This window comes from Phasianus colchicus, chromosome 33 (assembly GCF_987193195.1).
Source record: "Phasianus colchicus chromosome 33, bPhaCol1.hap1.1, whole genome shotgun sequence".
Lineage (NCBI taxonomy): Eukaryota > Metazoa > Chordata > Aves > Galliformes > Phasianidae > Phasianus > Phasianus colchicus.
In genome coordinates this window covers 3,260,324-3,282,361 of record NC_143468.1, presented here as the reverse complement: position 1 = coordinate 3,282,361, position 22,038 = coordinate 3,260,324, and the positions used below count along the sequence as shown (strand labels likewise).

At 64.3% G+C, this 22,038-nt stretch overlaps 6 protein-coding genes across 8 annotated transcripts; 3 read left to right on the top strand and 3 right to left on the bottom strand.

Annotated features, from left to right (window-relative positions):
* Positions 1–1,091: 1,091 nt before the first annotated feature.
* TAC3 (tachykinin precursor 3) lies at positions 1,092–3,015 on the top strand. Its single transcript, XM_090128353.1, is given in 5 exon segments — positions 1,092–1,610; positions 2,305–2,405; positions 2,408–2,563; positions 2,676–2,705; positions 2,831–3,015. Coding segments are annotated over 4 exon segments (468 nt in total). The 5' UTR covers positions 1,092–1,610; positions 2,305–2,308.
* A 352-nt stretch (positions 3,016–3,367) lies between these two features.
* Positions 3,368–8,166, top strand: ZBTB39 (zinc finger and BTB domain containing 39). Its single transcript, XM_090128349.1, has 2 exons — positions 3,368–3,435; positions 4,242–8,166. Exon 2 carries the CDS (start codon positions 4,350–4,352, stop codon positions 6,462–6,464), a length of 2,115 nt encoding a protein of 704 aa, XP_089984475.1. The 5' UTR covers positions 3,368–3,435; positions 4,242–4,349; the 3' UTR covers positions 6,465–8,166.
* Positions 8,167–8,201: 35 nt separating this feature from the next.
* On the bottom strand, positions 8,202–11,350 carry ACKR5 (atypical chemokine receptor 5). 3 transcript variants are annotated; one of them, XM_090128351.1, is made up of 3 exons: positions 11,197–11,350; positions 9,502–10,501; positions 8,202–9,179 (listed from the first exon to the last, which is right to left on the bottom strand). In XM_090128351.1, exons 2-3 carry the CDS (start codon positions 10,491–10,493, stop codon positions 9,137–9,139), a joined length of 1,035 nt encoding a protein of 344 aa, XP_089984477.1. In that variant the 5' UTR covers positions 10,494–10,501; positions 11,197–11,350; the 3' UTR covers positions 8,202–9,136. The 3 variants fall into 3 exon arrangements, with proteins under 3 accessions (XP_089984477.1, XP_089984476.1, XP_031465896.1); XM_090128350.1 differs by having other exon boundaries at positions 8,202–9,040; XM_031610036.2 differs by having other exon boundaries at positions 8,202–10,501.
* Positions 11,351–13,536: 2,186 nt separating this feature from the next.
* On the bottom strand, positions 13,537–16,016 carry LOC116239837 (retinol dehydrogenase 7-like). Its single transcript, XM_090128352.1, has 4 exons — positions 14,684–16,016; positions 14,359–14,617; positions 13,891–14,054; positions 13,537–13,804 (listed from the first exon to the last, which is right to left on the bottom strand). Exons 1-4 carry the CDS (start codon positions 14,994–14,996, stop codon positions 13,584–13,586), a joined length of 957 nt encoding a protein of 318 aa, XP_089984478.1. The 5' UTR covers positions 14,997–16,016; the 3' UTR covers positions 13,537–13,583.
* Positions 16,017–16,147: 131 nt separating this feature from the next.
* Positions 16,148–18,090, bottom strand: LOC116239814 (retinol dehydrogenase 16-like). The gene is made up of 4 exons (XM_031610037.2): positions 17,404–18,090; positions 17,079–17,337; positions 16,587–16,750; positions 16,148–16,470 (listed from the first exon to the last, which is right to left on the bottom strand). Exons 1-4 carry the CDS (start codon positions 17,714–17,716, stop codon positions 16,253–16,255), a joined length of 954 nt encoding a protein of 317 aa, XP_031465897.2. The 5' UTR covers positions 17,717–18,090; the 3' UTR covers positions 16,148–16,252.
* A 371-nt stretch (positions 18,091–18,461) lies between these two features.
* Positions 18,462–21,940, top strand: PRIM1 (DNA primase subunit 1). The gene is made up of 13 exons (XM_031610032.2): positions 18,462–18,667; positions 18,789–18,946; positions 19,028–19,134; positions 19,214–19,287; positions 19,461–19,597; positions 19,665–19,723; positions 19,796–19,905; positions 19,982–20,073; positions 20,188–20,332; positions 20,426–20,495; positions 20,569–20,654; positions 20,755–20,853; positions 21,725–21,940. The coding sequence occupies exons 1-13, from the start codon at positions 18,565–18,567 to the stop codon at positions 21,742–21,744; spliced, it is 1,260 nt and encodes a 419-aa protein (XP_031465892.2). The 5' UTR covers positions 18,462–18,564; the 3' UTR covers positions 21,745–21,940.
* The last annotated feature ends 98 nt before the right edge of the window (positions 21,941–22,038 follow it).

The following is a 22,038-nucleotide window of genomic DNA, read 5'->3' as shown; positions in this document are numbered from 1 at the left end:
CTTTCCCTGCCGCCTGATTGCAGCGAGCTCTCGGCTCTGCCGTGATTGGAAAGGCCCCAAATTGCGGCCACTTTTCCCATTAAGTGAGAAAGCGGCGCCTGCATCCAAGCCGCAATTTCTGGGTGGATGGCACTGCGGTCCCCCATTCCCTGCCCCCATCCCCACTCCCCCTGCAAGACCCCCCCTCTGCAGCCCCCAGCTCTGTGCAGATCCCCACACCGCCCAAAGGGACCCCCGTTGCCACCGCTGCAGCGCTGGTCCTGGGAGTCCCCATGCAGCCCCCATCCCCTCCCACCTCCTTTTCTCTCCTGCACACGTCAGGCTCTGGGAGTGGGATTTTGGCTCTAGGACTGGGATTTTTCCCATCCCCACACGTCACCCGCGTTCTCTGGCATAGCTGACAGCTCCCGGTCACGTCAGCAGCTCCCAGGTGGGGCTGTGTCGTGCACGGGCACCATGTGCGGGCAGCGTGCACGTGGGGGGGGCACGTGCGTGTGCAGGGACACCTCGGGCTCGCCCCCCCCTCCCTGAGTCCCCCCCGGGGCTGTATCACCTCCCAGCACGGGGACCCATCGCCCATACATGGAGATGGGCAGCGTCGTAAACAAGCCCGGGGCACTGCTGCGCTTCGTGGCTGCCTCGCACCCGGCACCACACAAGTAGGTGTTATTAATTAATTAGGCCGGCTCTGGCCGGGCTCCGATTTAATTAACATCCCCGGCTTTGCAGATGCTGCCCTGCCCCGGGCGGCGCTGCCACGTGAGCAGCTGCGTTCCTGCTGCCATCCCACGGGGTCTGCAACTCATCCCAGTGCAGCGCTGGGGCTGGGCTCCCCCCACCCATAGACCCTCAGTCTGTGCAGCCGTGGGGCAGGGATGGGTATGTTCAGAGGGGGCTGAGCTCCACTCTGGGCCTGGGGTCACACACAGGGGGGACAGAGGGGACATGGCCACAGATGGGGCCACGCCTGGGAGCGCTCCTGTGGGCTGCACAGGACTGGGATGGGGCAGGAGGCACAGGGTCTATGAGGTCTGTGTGTTTGTGCACAGATGGATGGGCGTGCACCTCTCAGATGCGTGCATCCCATTCAGGTGTGCATCCCATACACACACACATGATCTCAGCTGAATCCCACAGCACCGTGAACCCCCCTACAGCCCTCCTGCATGGCAGACATGACCACCGGTGTGGCACAGCCGAGACACAGACAGCTCGCACTGCACACACACACACACACACACACACACTCACCATGAGGCTGTGGCACCACCAGACGTGCATCCCCCCATGCACGGGGCGCAGTGGTGTCCGCGTGCCACCCCAACCCCTGTGTGCCTGCGTGGGCCGTGTGCTGCAGTGCCTGGCGGTGTCACGGTGCCCGCGTGGGCGTGAAGTTGTGGGGTGGGGGTGCCACCCCCCGCGGCCCCCATTGGCGGCTCTCCTCTCGCCCACCCACGCCGTGCCACGGGCAGAGCCCCTTATTTAACTCCGCAGCGGCGGTGGGGCTTCATCTCCATCGGGCTGAGTGCGCTGAGAGCCATCGGTGCAGCCACCAGCGAGGTCACAGCCGGCGCTGCATCCCTGCACCCCTCACCACATCCCTGCACCAGGTACTGTGTCCCTGCACCCAGCACCAGGTACCTTGAGGCCTCTGGAGCAACCACTGCCTTTGCTCCTCACCCTACACAGGCTGGGGGGGCTCAGGGATGGGGGCACAGAGGGCTGAAGGCGCTGCTGGGATGTGGGGAGGGCTGGGGGCTCTGGGAGTGGGGCTGTCCATCAGTGCATGCAGCTGTGCATGTGTTGGTGATAATGTGGGGGTGTGAGTGTGCAGGGCTAACCTGTCTGTGGTCTGTGCATGTCCGTGCTCGGTCTCATGCACATTTTCACGTCCCTGCATGGCACAAACTGGGCATTAAGGTCACTGTCAGGTGGTGAGGGTCTCCCAGCTCTGAAGCAGAGCCACGTTCACACCCCCTGCATCCCCACAACACCACTCCTGCAGCATGCTCCCCACAGGCATCCCTGGGAACACACCCCCCCATAACACACCCCCTATAATGAGTCCCCCCTAACACATTCCCTATAACACATCCCCCATCACACGTCCTCCCAGGTTTTCCCCGTGCCTCCCCCCCCCACCACCCGTGTTGCGGTTCCTGCTCCTCTTGCAGCCGGGTGGGAGCCCCCAGCCCGCACCTCCTGGGTGGGGATTTGCTCCCAAAGCCGCTCGCTGCTCCCCACCCAAGTTCTGCTCCGGGTCCGATACCGACGCTGACGCCCCCTGACCCACAATCTCCGTAGGACGATGCGGAGCCGCGCGCTGCTGGCCGTGCTCGCCCTGGCGCTGCCGCTCGCCCTCTCCGCCCCGCCGGGCTCCGCGCCGCGCTCCCAGGTACGGCCGCACCGTCGGGGCTCGGGGGTGGTGGCACCGCACGGCTCCGCTCACCGCTCCGCTTCCCGCAGAGGGGTCCCGGCCCGGAACCGCTGCCCTGGAGATCCCGGGGCAGCCCGGGGGCCGCCGTCGCCGCTCTTCTGCAGTTACTGCGGGAGGAGGAGAACGGTGAGAGCGGGGCGGGGCGGGGTGCGGGGGGCCGGGAGGCGCTGGGGGGTCTCTCCCGGTCCCCGTGCGCGCCCCGACGGCAGCGCTCAGCGCCCGCTTCTGTCTCCCGCAGGTCCCCCGGCTCCCGCGCCTCCTCAGAAGCGTAAGTGCTGCCCGCCCCGCACCGCGCCCGGCCCCGCAGCGGAACCGAGGCGGGGCCCCGCGGAGAGCACAGCGCGGAGGGGGCCGGGCCGGGCCGGGCGGGCGCTGACGGCGCTCTCTCCGCAGGAGACATGCACGACTTCTTCGTGGGGCTCATGGGGAAACGGGCGGCGGAACCCGGGAGGGCGGCGGGCGGCGGCGGGGGCGCGGCCGAGACGGGACACGCTGAGCGCGGCCCCTCCGCCCGCTGCTCCCCAGGACCCCCCCCGGACGGCCTTCGGGTTGCCAGGTCCCCCCGCCCCACGCCGTGAGGAGCGGCCTCGACGGGGCGGACGGGACGCGGCGGAGCCGTCGCGGGAGCCCCGGGGCCGCGCCGAGAGCGGAACGCGCGTGTCCGAACCGCGCTGTACGCGCACCGCACGCATACAGCACCGCACAGCCCGGAGCCGCGCCCGCCTCTGTGTCTGCGCCGGGGTTTGGGGCGAGGGGAGGGGAGAGGAGGGGAGGAGCGCGCCGCTTATCGCGACCCTCCCCGTATCGCGACCCGGACCGCCCCGCGTTCCCCCCCGCAGTTCCCCTCCGGGCCGCTGCGGCGCTGTGGCCCCGTCGGAGCGGGCGGGCGGCGGAAGGCGGCTCCGGTGGCGGCGGGCGCTCGGAGCGGCGGGCGGAGGGCGGAGGGCGGGGCGGTGCCTTTGTGTGAGCGAGCGGGGATGGTGCGGGGCGCCGGGCGGGTAAGGAGCGGCCGCGAGGGGACGGGACCGACGGCCGCGCCCCCCAAGGGCCCCCCCGGCCCCGACCCCGCGGGGATCGCGGCGGCGCGGCCGTTCTCACGTCCCGGGGCCGTCGGGGCGCGTTGGGGGCGGCCCCCCCCCCGCAGAGCCGCGGTTTGTTGGGGGGAGGGGGTGGGGGGAGGTACCTTTCCTGACCGCGAGATGCGGACCTCGCTACGAGACCCACGGGAGGAGAGGGGGACGCGGACCGAGGGGGGGGTGGGGTGGCTGGGGCCGCCCCCACGAGCATCCCACGGCCCACGCCACCACCACCCCCCCCCAAAACCGGCGGCCTCGGGCACGTTTCGTCGGAAGGAGCCTCCGCGGAGCGGCCTCAGCGCAACTTTCACTGCGGGACGGAGTTTGGGAGGGGGTTGGGTGGCTTCCATTGAGCTCCTCAAGCCGGGGGGGCTGGGGGGGGAGTGGGGCTGGAAGCAGTGGGACTGCAGGCTGTTCCTCAGCACTGTGCTGTGGAGCCCATGGGCTGTGCTGGGAGTCGGGGCCAGATCCTGCCCAGGCAGAAGTGATGGGGGCTGCGGGTGGGGGGGGGCATGGATGGGTCCTGATGCAGACAGGAGCGCTCCTGGGGTGGCTGCAGAACCAACCTTGGCCCCAAGATGAGCAGTGAGGGCATCTGTGGGGCAACGCTGTTCCTCCTCGCTCTGCCCCAGCTGCATCTGAGAGCTGTGCCCATGGCACAGCGGGTGGAGCGTTGGAGTGATGTCTCCTCATCGAGGTTTTAACTTTTCTTCGTGTTTCCCCCCCAGAGCCCCTTGCCCTGCCACTTGCTGGATGCCGGGCAGCACCTGCTGCCCCCGCAGCTGATGAGGGCGTGAAGGAGCAGCTGAGCAGGAGAGGCCCCCCCAGCTGCTAAGATGGGCATGAGGATCAAACTGCACAGCACCAACCACCCCAACAACCTGCTGAAGGAGCTCAACAAGTGCCGCCTCTCCGAGACCATGTGCGACGTCACCATCCTGGTGGGCTCGCGCTCCTTCGCCGCGCACAAAGCCGTGCTGGCCTGCGCTGCTGGATACTTCCAGAACCTCTTCCTGAACACGGGGCTGGACACAGCACGCACCTACGTGGTGGACTTCATCACGCCCGCCAACTTTGAGAAGATCCTCAGCTTCGTGTACACCTCGGAGCTCTTCACCGATCTCATCAATGTGGGTGTTATCTATGAGGTGGCAGAGCGGCTGGGCATGGAGGACCTGCTGCGTGCCTGCCACTCCACCTTCCCCGACCTGGAGAGTGCGGCCATCCCCAAGCAGCCCCCCCTGACCTCAGGGGATGCCCGGCCCGGTGCTGTGGGCTGTGCTTCGGAGCAGAGCCCAGCGCTGGGGGACGCCCGGGGGAGTGCAGAGCACTTTGGTGTGGAGCGGGGCTACGTGCTGCACAGGGAGGGAGCGGGCAGCTACAAGGAGGAGGAGAGGAGCGATGGCGGCCAGGCTGTGCCCCTGCTGCAGCCCCCGCTGCCCCCCAAGGACGCAGAGCCGGGGCCGTTTGGTCCTGGTGCTGTCACAGCAGCGCAGCCCGGGTTGGGCAGTGGGAGCATCATGCAGAGCTCCGCGGGCTCCTGCCAGCAGTACAAGGTGCAGAGCAACGGCGACTATGGCAAAGGTGGGTTCTTCACGGCTGATTCATCCCTGGACATCTCCACGGGGAGCAACTCGTGTCCCAGCAACAGCGAGCACTGCAAGGAGCCGGGCTTCGTGCCGATGGACGAGCTGCAGCTGGAAGAGCTGGGCGAGGACGAGCTGCACTTCGAGGATGCCAGCGAGGAGCTGGGGCCGTCAGAAGAAGTGATCGAGCTGAGCGATGACAGCGAGGAGGAGTTGGCCTTCGAGAGCGACGGGCGCGACAGCAGAGCCATGCCCTGCCAGGTCTGCAAGAAGGTGCTGGAGCCCAACATCCAGCTGATCCGGCAGCACGCCCGCGACCACGTGGACCTGCTCACCGGGAACTGCAAGGTGTGCGAAACCCACTTCCAGGACCGCAACTCCAGGGTGACCCACGTGCTGTCCCACATCGGCATCTTCCTCTTCTCCTGCGACATGTGTGAGACCAAGTTCTTCACGCAGTGGCAGCTCACCCTGCACCGCAGGGATGGGGTCTTCGACAACAACGTGGTTGTGCATCCCAGCGACTCTCTGCCTGGCAAGGCGGGCGCCTTCACCGCAGGGTCGGGCGCGGATTTGGCATGCGCTGCATGCGGGAAACCTTTGGCCAAAGATTTCCATACCGTCCGCAACCACCTCCTGGACCACGTCAACCTGAAGAGCCAAACATGCGGCGTGTGCGACCAGCGGCATCTGAGCCTGTGCAGCCTGCTGTGGCACGCTTTGGCTCACCTGGGCATCGCCGTCTTCTCCTGCTCCGTGTGCGCCAGCAGCTTTGTGGACCGGCAGCTGCTGGAGAAGCACCTGGCTGTGCACCAGAGCGCCGAGGAGGCCCTGTTCCGCTGCCACTTCTGCGGGCAGAGCTTCAAGCTGGAGGCGGCGTATCGCTACCACGTCAGCCAGCACAAGTGCAGCAGTGGTGTGGATGCACGTCCCGGCTTTGGCGAGCGGCTGCAGCCGCAGAGCTTGCAGAAGAGGAAACTGCCCGAGGAGTTCTTGAGCGAGGAGCTGGCGCTGCAGAGCCAGCCAGGCAACAGCAAGTACAGCTGCAAGGTGTGCGGGAAGCGCTTTGCCCACACCAGTGAATTCAACTACCACCGGCGCATCCACACCGGGGAGAAGCCGTACCAGTGCAAGGTCTGCCACAAGTTCTTCCGCGGCCGCTCCACCATCAAGTGCCACCTGCGGACGCACTCGGGGGCCCTGATGTACCGCTGCACTGTGTGCGGCCACTACAGCTCCACGCTCAACCTGATGAGCAAGCACATCGGGGTGCACAAGGGCAGCCTGCCCCCCGACTTCACCATCGAGCAGACTTTCATGTACATTATCCATTCCAAAGACGCGGAGAAGAATGCAGACAGCTGATGGGGCGAGGCAGGGCATGGCAGGGAGGAGCTGCAGAAAAGCGTCGTTGGTTTTATTTAACGGTCAGGCGTCGTGGATGGATTCCTCCTTTTTCTTTTTCCTTTTTTTTTTTTTTTTTTTTTTTTGGCCTTGCTAGGCTTTTTAGACTGTACGAACCAGCAGCACGTAAGCTATGTCACTATTCCCGAGAAGTCTGTCGTGTTTACTTACCTCTGATCCCATTAGAGGCCACCGAGTTTTGTGTTCTTAGCGTTTCTCACTAGGTTTTGAATCTAGATTTTGTTCTGAAACCTCTTCGCCCACTGACTCGGCCGACCCACAGTCAGAGCTGACCCACAAACCGATGCTGCTACGACTTTCTGACCTCAGCAGAGAGGGGCAGAGCTGGAGCGGGACGGTGCCGGGCTGGAAGGAGAAGGAAAGCAAAAAGGAAGGAAGGACCGATGGTTCCAGGCACGGCATGGCTTTGGGTGCAGCTCGGAGGTCGCAGTGCTGCATCACCAGCGGTGTTTACACTGGGAAGGATGGGACCGCCCCATTCCCACATTATCCCACTGTGGGGTAGAGGTGGAGAGGAACAAACGTCCCGGACACGGCAGCGTGAATCGGGGCTGCCCTCCAGTAACTCGTACTACCTCACAAACAGGAAGCGCCTTTGAGCCGCCGTGGATTGCGCTTCTGCACAGAGAACACTGATATGGAACGGATCGAGCGGCCCGGCGCCGTGAGCTGGGAATTCGGGGGTGCTCCCCCCCGCTCCGCTGTGGCCTTGGGCAAGTCACTTCACCTCTTTGCCTCAGTTTCCTCATCTGTAAAATGAGGGTGGTGACCCTCGTGGTGCCGACCTACCTCCCTGGAGCGCGCTGAAGAGCACCAGCTCACGCCGCGCCGTTACCGGAGCATGGAGGGGATGCGTCCCCGTCCTCCCCCCATCCCACCACTCCGTTGTTTTGCTCCCATTGTGGCCGTCCTGCTGACAGTAGATCCTCCAGTCCCATCCCGGTGCTGCGGAAGGAGCCGGTGGTGATGCATGCAGTGCTGCTCCCTGAAGGACTACCCGCTGCTGGGATGGATTCTGGGGGGGGACCGCCTCATCCCCAAAGCCTCGAGGCCCCCCCGGAGCTGCGGGCACCCCGCATCCGGCCAAGCTGTGAAGCAAAAGCCTTTTGTGCACATAAACCAAAAAGAGAAGTTTTACACTGAAACGCTATGGGGCAGAGCAACCCCACCCCCCACCCCCACCACTGAGCGTGGGGACAGAGCCCTCCCTGCTGGCTGCTTTGGGGCACGGGGGGGCTGTGGAGCACTCACACCCCCAATGTCTCTGTGTTGAATCCTTCCCTGTGAATTATTCCATGTGGAAACGCGATGGGAGGGAGCTCTGCTCTGCTCTGCTCCCCCAGTGGCACTGGTTCTGGGGGGGCAGCCCCGTGTGCCCTCCCCTCCCCCCCTGCAGCGCACCCTGAAGGATCTCCATCAAGGAACAAAGCAGAAAGAAGAGCGGAACGCGTTGCTGTCTAACCTCCTCGTTAAGTTAATCGTAGGTACTGACCTCCTGATATTTAAGTGTTTACTATCTATTTGCTGTAAAGTTTTGTATATTTTGTAAACTTCCTCCCCCTCCCCCCCCAGATCGTAGATGTCTAAAATCGTTGTACATCAGGTTCTTTTATACTCCATTGTTCAGCACAAAGTGTGGTTTTTTATTTAGAATAATAAAAACGGAAAACGTTGACCTCTCGTGCTGCATTTCTTTATTAAAAAGATTCTTTATGAGACAGGAGTGGGGGCCGGGGGGCAGCTCAGCACAGGGAGTGGCTGGAGGGGGCACAGGTGTGTTAGATTTCCCCAAAGTGGGCTGAATCAGTAAAATATAGCAACATGCATGTGTGTGGAATTGGAATACGTTGCTGCGTGGCTGTGTCATGTGCCTGCTGGCTTTGCTGTTGTGTGCTCAACTTCATTCCTGCAATGGAAATGAGTTGGGGGACTGCTCCAGCCCTGGGGTGCAATGGGAGAGCAGTGGGTGCAGCAGGGGGGGTGAGGGGGGCTGCTCCTGCTGCTCTGTGCCAGGGGTTCAATGAGCTCTGCTCAGTGTGCGGGGACTCCCACGGCACATCCTGCCCTGTGCTCCACGGGGCATTGAGCATCCTGTCCCTGGATCCGGTCCGATTTGCTTATGCTTCACTTTTTTGGGCAGCTCAAGGCCTTCAGATGGATGAATTCCCTCCGGTGGCACTTTCACCTTCCCCTGCCCAGGGCCCAACCCACACACGGCGCGTGACTGAGCAGAAGCGCATCTGGGAGAGACTTTGGATGCTCCGACTTCTTGCCCATGGGGGTCCAGTGCTGCTAAATGCAGATGGGACCCCCAGCTCTCACCCCAGAGCTGTCTTAAGGATGAAGACCACTGCACTGGGTCCAAGGTGTTGCATTGTAAAGCTGTGCTGAGCGGTTCCTCCCCGCTGCAGTTCAATGCTGTGCTGTGTCAGCACCCCGCACTGCAGCTCCTTCGTTTGAGCGATGCCAGACTCTGTGCTGGGTGCTGTGTTAAAGCACTGGATTTTGTCCCCATCCTGCTCAAATGGTGTTGGAGTGAGAGGGCAGCACTCATCCCACAGTGGGGTTCAGGTGTGAGCTGAGGGCTGCAGAGTGCGTGGGGCTGCGTGGGGTCAGGGCACACCGAGCAACGCATCCATTGCTACAAGCATTTCCCTAGGAAAGCGGAACAGCTCTCTTTCTCTTGTTCTTACTTTGGCTAAATAGGTCTGATAGTGCTCAGAGGTGACACATCCACTCCTCCTGTTGGGCACATTGCCCTCACCTTCAGAGCGCGGTGGGCGGCTGACCAGAAAGCAAAACGCCCACTGGACAGCGTGCCCATGGGGAGCTGCCCGGCCCCGCGCCCACCTCGGGTGGGTTCCCCACTCCCTTTTAGCTGGGTGCACCGCCATCCTTGGCGATGACAACAGAGTGCTGTGTGGAGGAGGAGGAGCCCTCTGCACCCTTCTGCCCGGCTGCATCCTTGGGAACGTACCTGACCACGGCCGAGATGAGTTTGCTGCGGAAGCTCTTGCTGAGGAAGTTGTAGAGGATGGGGTTGAGGACACAGTGCAGCAGCGTGAGGCAGTCAATGATGTCGTAGAAGAAGTAGAGGAAGTGGGCGAAGGAGCAGTGCAGGACGATGTGGGTGCCGTCGAGGGTGAGCAGCGTGAGCAGGACGTGGAAAGGCAGCCAGCTGAGCAGGAAGGCTGCAATGTAGGTGTAGATGAGCAGGCAGTGCTTCCCCCCCTCTGGCTTGGAGCGCCGGACGAGCCGCGCCGTCAGCACGTTGAACACTGCAATGATGGGGAACGGGATGAGGAACCCCACGGCGGTGGTGGCCAAGCTGACCGCCAGTGCCCACTCATCGTAGGTCTCAAAGGGAGCCATGAAGATGCAGATGGGGTCCCCGGTGTTCACCAGCTGCATGTGGGACACCTCCACGAAGGGGATGGCTGCTGCCAGGACCCAGACACAGGCACAGATGACGCGGCGCACACGGTGCTGGTGCCGGTGCCAGAAGGGCGAGGAGCCACGCAGCGAGACGTAGCGGTCCACGCTCAGGCAGGTGAGGAGGAAGATGCTGGCAAACATGTTGGCAAAGTAGAAGTAATGTGTGAAGCGGCAGAGGAAGCTGCCCCAGAGCCAGGTGTAGTCCAGCATCACCTCCAGCATCCAGACGGGCAGCGAGAGCAGCACGCCCAGGTCGGCGATGGCCATGTGCAGCACGTAGAGGTTCAGCAGGCTCCGGCTGCCGCGTGTCTGCCAGTTCACCCAGACCACCAGGAGGTTTTCCACCAGCCCCACCACGAAGATGGCGAGGTAGAGCACGAAGACGGCCACGCGCTTGGCGTTCTCATCCAGGCTGAACTCGCAGGCGCTGTAGCTGTAGTTGAGGAGATGGAGCAGCTCCGACAGGTTGTGGTACTCGCCGTACTCGCTGGGGGCGGTGGGTGTCTCGCTGGGGGCTGCCGTCGCCTCGGCCATGATGGAAGCTGCAGGGAAATGGAAAGCGATGAACCGTGGTGCTGAGAGCCCCCCCGGGTGATAAACCTTGGAGACCCCCATGGGTCACACCTCTCTACGGCTTTCTGCCTAACCCTAATGATGGCCAACTGCAGCACCGGGGCGTGGGACACAGATCCAGCTGGGGGTGTCAAACTGCTCACCAGGTTCTGCTTTACATCCCTCTGCCTTTTTGCCCTGAGGGATGTTACTGAAACCCCTCAGGCCCCTCCAGAAACAGCAGTTCTTATTTATGAGGGGAGTGGCTGCGGGGTGCAGCCTTCGTTTGGCCACAGGAAAAGATCAAAATGAATCAGGCAGAAAATCTGAGCAGCACAGCTGGGAAACAGGTGAAAACCAGCGGGTCTCTGCTGGCACAGCTCAGCTCTCTGAGCTTCTGAGGCTCTTTTTAATCCTACGGGATTTTCTTCCAGCGTGCCAATTCCCACATCATCCCTTTAAAAGATCCCTCAGCAGATCCCAGCGCGGATCCCAACACGGCCCCAGCCCTGCGCGCACGGAGGACCCGACCCCGGGGCTGCCGACGGTACGGCCGCGCCGCACAGCACCGCACGGCACCGCACAGCACCGCAGGTCCCGGCAGCTGTGTCCAAAGCCCTGGGGCTGCGCTGCACTCTCCGCCCGCAGTGGCAGTGGGATCTCTGGGTGCGCGGACGCGGCTCACCGGGGTGCGCGATGCGATCCTCGCGGCGTGGCTGCGGGAGCTGCTCTGGGCTTGCGGGGCTGCGCTCCGGGCTCCCACCCCGCAGGAAATGAGCGCGGCAGCCCCGTATCCTGAGGCGGCCCCGGGACGCGGTGTGTGCCCGAGGGCGGTGCGTTAGGGCAAGGGGGGGGGACGAGGACAGGTGCTGCCCTCAGTGCTGGGGGGTCCGCAGCGCATCCATCGCCGTCCCATGAGGGATGTGGGGGCACGGAGCCACGGGCGAGCTGGCCGGTGCGGGCGTGGGGAATGGATCCCCGGAGCTGTGAGTCCGTGGGAATAGGGTGGGCTGAGGGGAACGCGCTGTGCCCGTCCCTGCGGCGATGCGCGGGGACCCTCGGGTTCTTTGTTGGGGAAAGATGACAAAAGCAGCACAGTGCGGTGCTGCGCGGCTCAGCATGGCACGGCACGGCACAGTCCAGCATGGCACAGCATGGCACAGAGCGGCACAGAGTGGCACAGGACGGCATCGGCACGGTGCAGCGTGGCACAGCAGTGTGGCACAGCACGGCACTGAGGGGTCGGGGCATCGCAACCCCCCGGGTGCTGTCTCAGCGGTCGGAATGCAGCACGCATCCATCCCCACAGCAGCTCCTATGCCCGGCAGCAATTAATCAGCGGACAACAGCAGAGCAGCGCGCAGGGGAAGCGAGGGGGCTCAGCCTTGCCCCGCGTTGGGGAGGGGGCTGATAGGCAGAGCGTTTTTGCCTCGGGCTGCAAGTCCTGCAGAACAATTGCAGGAAATCTCCCTTACAAGTGCAGACAAGACATCGTGACCAACAATCGCTCGGAAGGAAGGCACGGAGGGAACAGGGAAGCGCGTGCACTGATAAGTGGGCGCTCTCTCAACAACGGGAGGGCGGCCAAAGACCAAGCAGGTACCGACCCACGGGATTCGCTGTTTGCAAAAAGGAACCGGGCACCGCTTTGCCCCACGCCGGGGGTGCCACGGGTTGGCATCGCCCTCCTGAAAGCGATGCACGCGGTCCGGCTGGGGCGGATGCGCTGCGTGCTGGGAAGCTCCCGGCGTTGGCATTTTGCTTCTCGGGGGCTCAGGGAAGGAGCAGCTCAGAGCTCCGTTGGTGGTGGCACAGCAGAAGGGCTGCGCGATGTGGGTGACCCCACCTAGGACCTGGAGGGGGGCTGGGGTGGCTCCGCCGAACTCCGCTCCTCTGAGCTCTGCTCTTCAGCACCGAATCGAGATGCTCAGAGAACACCGCACCGAACGCATCGCCTCAGCGTGCTGAGCCCCCCCCCTTCACCCCCCCTTTCCCCCAGGGCCCCATTTGTTTGGAGATTGATGGGATAAGGGGCCCCTTCCTCTCCGGAAGGGCCGTGCTCAGAGGCCCCGGGTTGGGGTGGAGGGGCCCCAGGGAGCTCAGCGTTGGGGGGGGGGGAGGCAGAGAGGCAAAAAACCCACGGGAGCTTCTACCCCAAGGAGCTGAATTTGCAGCCACCATTCCCTCGGCTTTTGCTGTTGGCAGCGCTGCTACGAGTCCAATGCCCTCCCCACGCAGCCCCCCCTCCCCCCCCCGCACTCTGCAGCCTCCCCCCCCCCAGGGACACGCAGGGACAACGATGCTGCTGGGACGCTGCACCCACCAAACCTACAGAAACGCTCTGCTTCGCACGAGGGCTCCTCGCAACCCGCACCCCGCATCGCCTCGCGTCGCCCCGCATCGCCCCGCATCACCCCGGTCCTGCACGAGCTCAGCCCCCGCACGTGTCAGCGGGAGAAGGGACGCGGGTGGGCGGCGTGGGGCTGTGCTGATCGCTGCTCAGTCCTGCAAGCAATTGCACAGCCTCGGGGGCCCATCTCCCAAATCGTCATCATTAATTATCCCTTAATTAGAGGTATGAAGGGTGCGTGAGTCAGCGCCCACACATCTGATGTGCCGAAGCACAGCAGCACCAATCGCTGCCAGCGGACATCGAGGGCGCAGAAGGGGGGCAAATGGAGCTCTGCAGCCCAGCCGGGAAGGGAGGGATCCTGGGGAGGGGGCTTTCCTCTCCTGCGCTGAAGATGCAGCGGAGGATGGAGCTGATTGCAGCCCCCGGCAGCTGCGGGAGGTGGGAGCTGGGCAGAAAGCGCCCAACGCCCGAGGATGGCAAATTGAGGGAGGGGTGGGGAGGAGGGTGATGCTGTGTTAGGGGTGAGCTGCCGGAGGGGCTCTGGCACGGCTGGAGCAACGCAGCGGGGCTTTGTGCCCCTCTGCCCGCAGCCCCAGTGCAGGGCGAGCTGTGAGCTCAGAGGCACAAGGGCTGCTCCTGTAAAAGGAAAAAACGCATTTAATGAGGTCCTGCACCCGCAGGAGCCCAGTGTGCAGCACGGAGCGGGCACAGGGATGTGCTCAGGGTGTCCCGCAGTCCGGTTTTGGCATCAGGAAGGCGACGAAGGCATCGCAGAGCCACGTCGGGCAGTAGCTGAGAGGCAGCAGGAAGACCAGCGCGTCCCAGCCGGCGGCGTAACGGCTGCGGGGACTGCGGGACAGCAGCGCGTGCTGCATGCGGGCGGTGACGCGGGACAGGCGGGGGCTGCTCAGGCGGTGCAGGAGGACGCTGCGGCGGGCGTCTGTAGGGCGGGGGGGGGAGGGTCAGTGGGGCGGAGGGATCCGCGGGGTGGCTGCAGAGCTGTGGAGGGTGGGGGGAGGTACTAACAGGTCTCCAGGTAGCGGCGGCCGTAGAATGCCCGGGTCTCCGCCGGGAGCAGTGCCCAGAGGCGCTGCAGTTCCTTTGCTGCCGCTTTGGGGTCGGTCATCCCAGTTCGGAATCCACCGGGTTCGATGATGGAGACCTTCACCCCAAAGGGTCGCATCTCACGCCTGAATGGGGATGGAGACCATCACTGTCATCACTGTCACTGCCCCAGGATGGGACCAGCACTGCCACCCCAGAGATGGTGCTACTCCAACCCTTTGCACATCTTTGCACAACTGCTGGCTCCCACCCACCTAATTCCCAACCCACATGGACACCTTTCACAATCCCTCCCCACTGCTCAGTGCCTTTCCCTTCTATTGGGACAGGAGTTGCTGAGGGGGGAATGGCGAAAACAGGACAGAGGCAAACCAGCACTGCTCTGCTGCTGCCAAACTCTGAGAAGGACGCAGCCGGGCTGTGCTGTACCTGAGGCTGTCGGAGAAGGCCTCCACGCCGAACTTGGAGGGGCAGTACCCCCCCCCGAAGATGGAGAGCCGGCCCACTATGCTGGCCACGTTGACCACGCGGCCCCGTGCCCGCTTCACCAGCGGCAGGAGGCTGAGGGTCACCTCGATCAGCCCCACCAGGTTGACGTTCAGCACTGCCACAAAGTCTTCCTTCCTCAGCCACTCGTTGGGGGCGGTGGGGATGGCGATGCCGGCGTTGTTCACCAGCCCCCACAGCCCTGCAACAGGGACGGGGTGAGTCATGACCCCCACCGTGCCCCTTCCCCACCCGGCCCCCCTCCTACCTCTCTGCCCCACGCGCTCCTGCACCCACGCGGCGGCGGCGGCGATGCTGCTGCTGGAGGTGACGTCCAGCAGGACGGTCTGCAGGCGCGATGAGGCGGCCGCCCGCAGCCGTGCGGCCCCCGACTCCGTCAGGCAGCCCGCCAGCACCCGCAGCCCCCGTGTGTCCAGCTGCCGTGCCAGCAGGCTGCCAAAGCCCGAATCGCAGCCCGTGATCAGCACAAACTTCTCCTCCAGGCCGGGCACCGTCTGCCGCTCGCGGTGCCAACGCCGCAGCAGCCACAGCCCCAGCAGCGCCAGCAGCCACAGCCACATCCTGACCGGGGGAAAAGAGGGGCTGAGCGGGGGCTGACTGCAAGGACCTGCGCGTCAGGGTCATCCTGGGTCCTGGCTGTGCCCCTGCAGCTGTCTCGCCACTGCCCCAAGCACGCTACACTGGGGGCTGTTCCCTGGATTTGGGGTCTTTGGCTCTCAGATGTAAAGTCCTTGCACTTCCCTATTGGTTGCCACCCCATTGGAACCCATTGCAGCTGGTGCTCAGGGTGGGTGCTGGTTTGTGGCTCTCAGCCCTATCTACCTCCACCACCCTCCCACCGCACACAGCACTCGGTTTCCGTTCCTTTAACACACCTATGAGGTTTCCCTTCATCGTGAGGAAGACGCACTGAGGACTCAGTTCAGTGCAGCCTCACCACACTCCCCCAGAGCACAGCATCGCAGTGGGGCGGCTTCAGAGCAGCACCCACCATCCCACAGAGCTCCCACCCCCAGTCCAGCCTTGCCTGACTCCTCCTGCACATCTCCCTGAGCTTTGCCCATCCCAGAGGAGCTGCACCTGCAAACACCACAGCACAAATCCCTGGGTTACCTGGGCAGGTCTGCACCTCTCCGCAAGTCCTCGCACAGCCCACGTCCCCGCGTATAAATAGAGCTCAGTGCAGAGGAGCAGTGCCACGCAGCACGGGGCAGCAGCGTGGGCAGCGGTGCCCGAATTGCTGCAGGCAGTGCTGCAGGGTGGGCAGGATTGCACCAGCACTGGAATAAACCTCAAGTTCCCTGATCCTCACTGCCTCGTGTTGCGCAGAGCCATTCCGGGAGTGCTGCTGCAGCTCTGCAACACTGCTCGTGCTGATGGGGCGCGACCTGAGGCCGTGCACAGCGCCTGGATCCGCACTGCAGGGCTGGCTGCACAGCACCATCCACAGAGGAAGCACATGAGGATGCGGCGATGCCGGGATGAGAGCAGAGCAGCACTGCTGGGGCTGAGAGCTCCCGCTCTGCGCTGTGGCACTGGGATGGCCGCCCCCCAGCCAGCAGCTCCTGGATGCCCCCAGCTCCAGGAGGTGGCAAAGCGGGCACGGGCTGTGCGGGTGGGGGCTTGGCAGCACCGTGTCAACTGCTCCCCCATGGGCACAGCCTCAGTGTGCTGCTGAGGGAAGGGGCACGGCTCAATCGCACCATACAGGGAGGAGGAAGTCATCTTTATTCAGCAGCCAGCCGTGGCGGTGCTGTGCAGTGCGTGCTGATGTGGGATCTCAGCTGTGGGGCGATGCAGCTCTGCCCACACTGCCTCACACTCTCTGGGCAGGTTTGGGGTAGGACCAGGTGAAGAAGGCGTCGGTGATGGCAGAGGGCATGTAGCTGAGTGGGATGTAGAGCAGCTTGGCATCCCAGCCAGCTGCATAGCGGCAGCGCGGGTAGCGGCTGGTCAGTGCGTGCTCCATGCAGTCCGTCACCAGCGAGAGGTTGGGGTTGCACCTCTTCTCTGCCTCCCGCATGGATGTCAGGACTGGGGGCAGAGGGAGGGGACAGGCGCTGACCTCGTGCCAAAGGGACCCGGAGGCCCGCGGGGTCCCGGCGCAGCTCAGCACTGCGGTGCCGGATGGGCTTTGGGGATGCACTCACAGTCCTGCAGGTATTTGTCCCCATAACTTGCTTTGGTTTCATTGGGCAGCCTCTCCCAGGTTCTGAGGAAGCTCTTCTCCAGGCCTACGGCGCTGGTGATGCTCGTCTTGAAGTAGCCCGGCTCAATGATGCTCACCTTCACCCCGAAGTGCTGCATCTCAAGCCTGGAAGGCAGTGATGCCATGTGATGGGAGCAGCAGAGGGGTGTGGGCTGTGTGGAGCTGTGCCCCCCATTGTGCCTCACTCTGGGGCACAGTGGGGAAACCCAACCACACAATGCATCCCAGGCAGTCCAGCATAGGGCCGAGACAGTGCACGAGCAAACATTGACCTCAGTGGGACAGGATGGGGTCAAGCAAACTTTGGAGCCGTTCCACAGAACACACAGCGGGGCAAGGTCCGAGCAGCGGGGTTCCCTTCCTGATGCTAGCACCCCAGTGATGCCAAGCAGAGCCTGGGGAGGTGCAGCTCTTTGGGGAGCACAGGACTCACCTGAGGCTGTCGGAGAAGGCCTCCACGCCGAACTTGGAGGGGCAGTACCCCCCCCCGAAGATGGAGAGCCGGCCCACTATGCTGGCCACGTTGACCACGCGGCCCCGTGCCCGCTTCACCAGCGGCAGGAGGCTGAGGGTCACCTCGATCAGCCCCACCAGGTTGACGTTCAGCACTGCCACAAAGTCTTCCTTCCTCAGCCACTCGTTGGGGGCGGTGGGGATGGCGATGCCGGCGTTGTTCACCAGCCCCCACAGCCCTGCAACAGGGACGGGGTGAGTCATGACCCCCACCGTGCCCCTTCCCCACCCGGCCCCCCTCCTACCTCTCTGCCCCACGCGCTCCTGCACCCACGCGGCGGCGGCGGCGATGCTGCTGCTGGAGGTGACGTCCAGCAGGACGGTCTGCAGGCGCGATGAGGCGGCCGCCCGCAGCCGTGCGGCCCCCGACTCCGTCAGGCAGCCCGCCAGCACCCGCAGCCCCCGTGTGTCCAGCTGCCGTGCCAGCAGGCTGCCAAAGCCCGAATCGCAGCCCGTGATCAGCACAAACTTCTCCTCCAGGCCGGGCACCGTCTGCCGCTCGCGGTGCCAACGCCGCAGCAGCCACAGCCCCAGCAGCGCCAGCAGCCACAGCCACATCCCGGGGCAACAACAGCAGCAGCAACACGAGGAGGAGGAGGAGGAGGAGGAGGTGGAGGCGGCCGGGACTAGCTGGGCACAGCGGGGACACCGCAGCAAAGTGCAGCAAAGTGCAGCAAAGTGCAGCCCGAGTGCTGGCTCCGGCCCGTGCTGACCTTGGACCTGCCCAACCCTGCGGGGCCGCTCCGGGAGCAGCGCTGTGCCAGCTCAGCTGAACTCGGGGCCAGGCAGAGGCTCAGCCCGTCCTCCTGCGTCCCACGCAGAGCAGCCCAGCTGCAGCCGGGATGGATGCACCGCGCTCCCCATCCCGCGTCGCCCGCCGTGCCGAGCGTGGCGCTGCTTTATGGTGTTTGCTAACGCTGCTCACACCCATGTTGTCCCGCAGGGACCCGCACAGGGCCGGCGGGAAGGGCAGGAAGCCGCACCGATCTGCAGCGTGCGCCTGCGTGAGCCGCGCGCAGAGCTTTGAAACCCCATCCGTGGCCCCCGGCCTCTCGCTCGGCCCCTTGGCAAAGCCAGCCCTGGTTGGCACGGAGCTGAGCGCGTCCATCCCGCTGCCCTCGAGCCACCCCGCGGCCGCTGCCCCACATCTGTGGGCCGTCGAAGGGGCTCCGCTCCCGGCTCTCGGGGCGGGATGAGGTCGGGACGCGGCGGGCGGAGGCGCCGGCAGGGCAGGGACCGGGTCGGTGCCGGGGCTGAGCCCCGCGCGGCTCCCCGCCTTTCCGCTCCGGTGCCCCGACGGCCGGCGCCGTGCCGAGCCGCGCAATGCCGTTCCGGGCGGGGCCGCACTACATCTCCCAGCGACCCGCGGGTTCGTTCGGCCCCTCCGCTTCCCTCCGCTTCCCGCCATGGCGCCGTTCGAACCGGCGGCGCTGCCGGAGCTGCTCCCGGTGTTCTACCGCCGGCTCTTCCCGCACGGCGCCTACGGCCGCTGGCTCGGCTACGGCGGCGGTGAGCGGCGGAACCGGGCTGCACCGGGCGGGGCGCGGGGAGGGGAGTGCGGGGCCGAGACCGCGCACCGGCGGGGTCCGCGTGCCCCGCCAACCCCCCAACCCACCCCGCACTCCCGCAGTGGAGAAGAACTACTTCCAGCTGCGGGAGTTCTCCTTCACGCTGCGGGACGATGTGTACGTGCGGTTCCAGTCGTTCGGCAGCCCGCAGGAGCTGGAGAAGGAGCTGCAGAGGACCAACCCGTACAAGATCGACATCGGGGCCGTATATTCGCATCGCGTGCGTTCCCCCCCTTCCCCCGCCCCCAAACTCCCCGGTGGCTGCGGGAGGACAACGGGGTGACCCCTCTGCTCCCCGCAGCCCAACCAGCACAACACGGTGCACCTCGGGGCGTTCCAACCCGTGGAGAAGGAGCTGGTGTTCGACATTGACATGACCGACTATGACGACGTCCGGACGTGCTGCAGGTTCCTGGGGGGCTGGAGGGGGGTTGCAGCCCCATAGAGCCGGGATGACACCCTTCTGACTGCTGTGCTCTGCCCGCAGCTCGGCTGACATCTGCTCCAAGTGTTGGACTCTGATGACCATCGCTGTCCGTGTGATTGACCGCGCACTCGTGGGTGAGAGATGCAGGGAGGCATGCAGCTCTGTGCTCTGGGGACACATCAGACCCCACTGCCCTTCATAGTGATGCCTTGAAGTGGGTCTGGGGAAGCGCTGCTGTGGGACCAGAGCAGGAGCAGAGGGCATGCAGGTGCCTGGCCTGCTCCTCCAGCCCCTCTGTGCCCCACAGAGGACCTGGGCATGAAGCACCGCCTGTGGGTGTACTCAGGACGGAGAGGTGTGCACTGCTGGGTCTGCGACGACGCCGTACGCAAATGGTCCCCAGCGCTGCGTGCGGCTGCTGTGGAGTACCTGAGCCTGGTGAAGGTGGGTGTATGGGCGGGTAAGGGTGGTGCTGCCCACCTCCTTGGGCTGACCACGCTGTCCTTCCCAGGGTGGGGCTGAGACGGTGAAGAAGGTGAACCTCTCGGAGCCCGTGCACCCCTTCATCAGGTGGGTGCAGATGTGCTGTCCGGTGCGGAGCTGATGGCCGTGGGGTGCTGAGCTTCTCCATCTGCTCTGCAGGCGGTCGGTGAATGTGGTGGAGAAGTACTTTGAGGCGTACGCACTGCAGGGCCAGGACATCTTGGGCAGCCCCGAGCGCTGGGACAAAGTGCTAGCCCTGGTCCCAGAAGGTATCCTTCCAGCTGCTCTGCTCAGGGCGGGCAGCGGGGTTCGTGCTGGCTGTGATTGGCCTTAACAGCCGGGCAGAGCAGCGTGAGCTGCTGCAGACTGAGTTCCCCAAGAAGCGTGACTCGGTGCAGCGCTGGGAGCTGCTGAAGGGCCGCATGGAGCGGACGCGGGTGAGTGGCTGTGGGGTGGTTCTGGGGTGGCTGTGGGGTGGCTGTGGGGTGGCTGTGGGGTAGCTTTGGAGTGCCTGTGGGGCGGTGCTGCCCCCTGACTGCCTGTACCCACAGCGGGCAGCAGCCAATGGGAAGGGCACAGCATGCTATGCAGACTGGGAGATCATGCTGCAGTACTGCTTCCCACGACTCGACATCAACGTCAGCAAAGGCATCGGGCACCTCCTGAAGAGCCCCTTCAGCGTCCACCCCAAAACAGGTGGGTCCCTGTACCCCAAAATGGGGGGTCCAGCTGTTTGTGAGGTCAGCACCCCACGCTGGGCACCCTGGGCAGCAGCTCTGTCTCTTGCAGGCCGCATCTCAGTGCCACTGGACCTGCAGAGGTTGGATGACTTCGACCCGTTCGCAGTGCCCACCATCAGGTCGGCACATTGGGCTGTTGGTGGGGGGATCCCCGGCTGTGGGCAGCCCCCCACATCCCGCCCTTCCCTGCAGCTCGCTGTGCCAGGAGCTGGATGCAGCTGGTGATGATGCAGAGCAGGAGGACAGCGAGGAGACGGAGCCGAAGCGGCGGATGCGGGGTGAGAGGGGCTGGGGGGCAGTGGGGTGGGTTAATTGCAGGGGTGGGCAGGCCGGGTTGGGGGGTCCAGGCCCAGCTCCCACTCACCCCCATCTCCTCAGACTACCGGCGGACACAGCTGGCACCCTACGTGAAGGCCTTCGAGCAGTTCCTGGAGGAGATGGAGCGCGCGCGGCGTGGAGAGCGGCTGCGGAGGAGCGGTGAGCGCTGGGGGGACCCGCCGCTCCCAGCTGCTCTTTATTGTTTATTGTCTTTTTTGTTAATTGAAAACCTAATGAGGTTCAATAAGGCCAAGTGCAGGGTGCTGCATTTGGGTCCATCCCAGGTATTTATACAAACTGGGGGAAGATCTCCTTGAGAGCAGCCCTGCGGAGAAGGACTTGGGGGTCCTGGTGAACAGAGGCTGGACACGAGCCAGCAGTGTGAGCCTGCAGCCAGCTGTGTTCTGGGCTGCATTAGAAAAGAGGTGGCCAGCAGGGACAGGGAGGTGATTGTCCCCCTCTACTCAGCTCTTGTGAGGCCCCATCTGCAGCACTGCGTCCAGGCCTGGGGCCCCCAGCACAAGAAAGATGCAGAACTCTTGGAACAGGTCCAGAGGAGGGCACTGAGATGATCAGAGGGCTGGAGCAGCTCTCCTATGAGGAAAGGGTGAGGGAACTGGGCTTGGAGAAGAGAAGGCTGCGGGGAGACCTCATTGTGGCCTTCCAGTGCTTGGAGGGAGCGTATAAACAGGAGGAGGAACGGCTGTTTGTGAGGGTGGATGGTGATGGGACAAGGGGGAATGGCTTTAAACTGACACGGGAGGTTTAGGTTGGATATGAGGAGGAAGTTTTTCAGCCAGAGGGTGGTGAGGCACTGGAACAGGTTGCCCAAGGAGGCTGTGGATGCCCCATCCCTGCAGGCATCCAAGGCCAGGCTGGATGTGGCTCTGGGCAGCCTGGGCTGCTGGGTGGCGACCTGCACACAGCAGGGGGTTGGAGCTGGGTGAGCACTGTGGTCCTTTTCAACCCAGGCCATTCTGTGATTCTGTGATCATTTGATCTCTAAAACCCCATTTCTGCTCTTTCCCAGACCTACAGGGAGAGTTCTGACCACGCTGCCGGCAGCCCCTGCCCTTGGGAGGCCGTTGATTGACGTTGATTGACGTTGATTGACGTCTGCTGCCGCTGCGGGGCAGGGAGACTGACCGCTCCCCCCCCGGTTCCCTTCTCACTTCTTTTTATACTGTTTCTACTTTTTGTACCCAAAATCCATTAAAGGGCGCTGCTCAGCTCCGTGTCCGTGTCCCTGGGGGGCGGAAGGGATGGGGCTCCCGCGGGACAAAACTCGGAGCGGGGCACAATTCCCGTTCCCGGGGAACGGCTCCCGTTCTCGTGCCCCGGAAC

Coding starts and splice junctions, on each gene's coding strand:
- ACKR5 (XM_031610036.2), bottom strand. CDS start 10,493: ATGGCCGAGGCGACGGCAGCCCCCAGCGAGACACCCACCGCCCCCAGC.
- ZBTB39 (XM_090128349.1), top strand. CDS start 4,350: ATGGGCATGAGGATCAAACTGCACAGCACCAACCACCCCAACAACCTG.
- LOC116239837 (XM_090128352.1), bottom strand. CDS start 14,996: ATGTGGCTGTGGCTGCTGGCGCTGCTGGGGCTGTGGCTGCTGCGGCGT. Junction 14,618..14,683: donor GGAGCGCGTGGGGCAGAGAG/GTAGGAGGGGGG, acceptor TCCCTGTTGCAG/GGCTGTGGGGGCTGGTGAAC. Junction 14,055..14,358: donor GCCTTCTCCGACAGCCTCAG/GTACAGCACAGC, acceptor ATCCCCATTCAG/GCGTGAGATGCGACCCTTTG.
- LOC116239814 (XM_031610037.2), bottom strand. CDS start 17,716: ATGTGGCTGTGGCTGCTGGCGCTGCTGGGGCTGTGGCTGCTGCGGCGT. Junction 16,751..17,078: donor GCCTTCTCCGACAGCCTCAG/GTGAGTCCTGTG, acceptor ACTGCCTTCCAG/GCTTGAGATGCAGCACTTCG. Junction 16,471..16,586: donor GGACAAATACCTGCAGGACT/GTGAGTGCATCC, acceptor CTCTGCCCCCAG/TCCTGACATCCATGCGGGAG.
- PRIM1 (XM_031610032.2), top strand. CDS start 18,565: ATGGCGCCGTTCGAACCGGCGGCGCTGCCGGAGCTGCTCCCGGTGTTC. Junction 18,668..18,788: donor CTGGCTCGGCTACGGCGGCG/GTGAGCGGCGGA, acceptor GCACTCCCGCAG/TGGAGAAGAACTACTTCCAG. Junction 19,906..19,981: donor GCTAGCCCTGGTCCCAGAAG/GTATCCTTCCAG, acceptor ACAGCCGGGCAG/AGCAGCGTGAGCTGCTGCAG.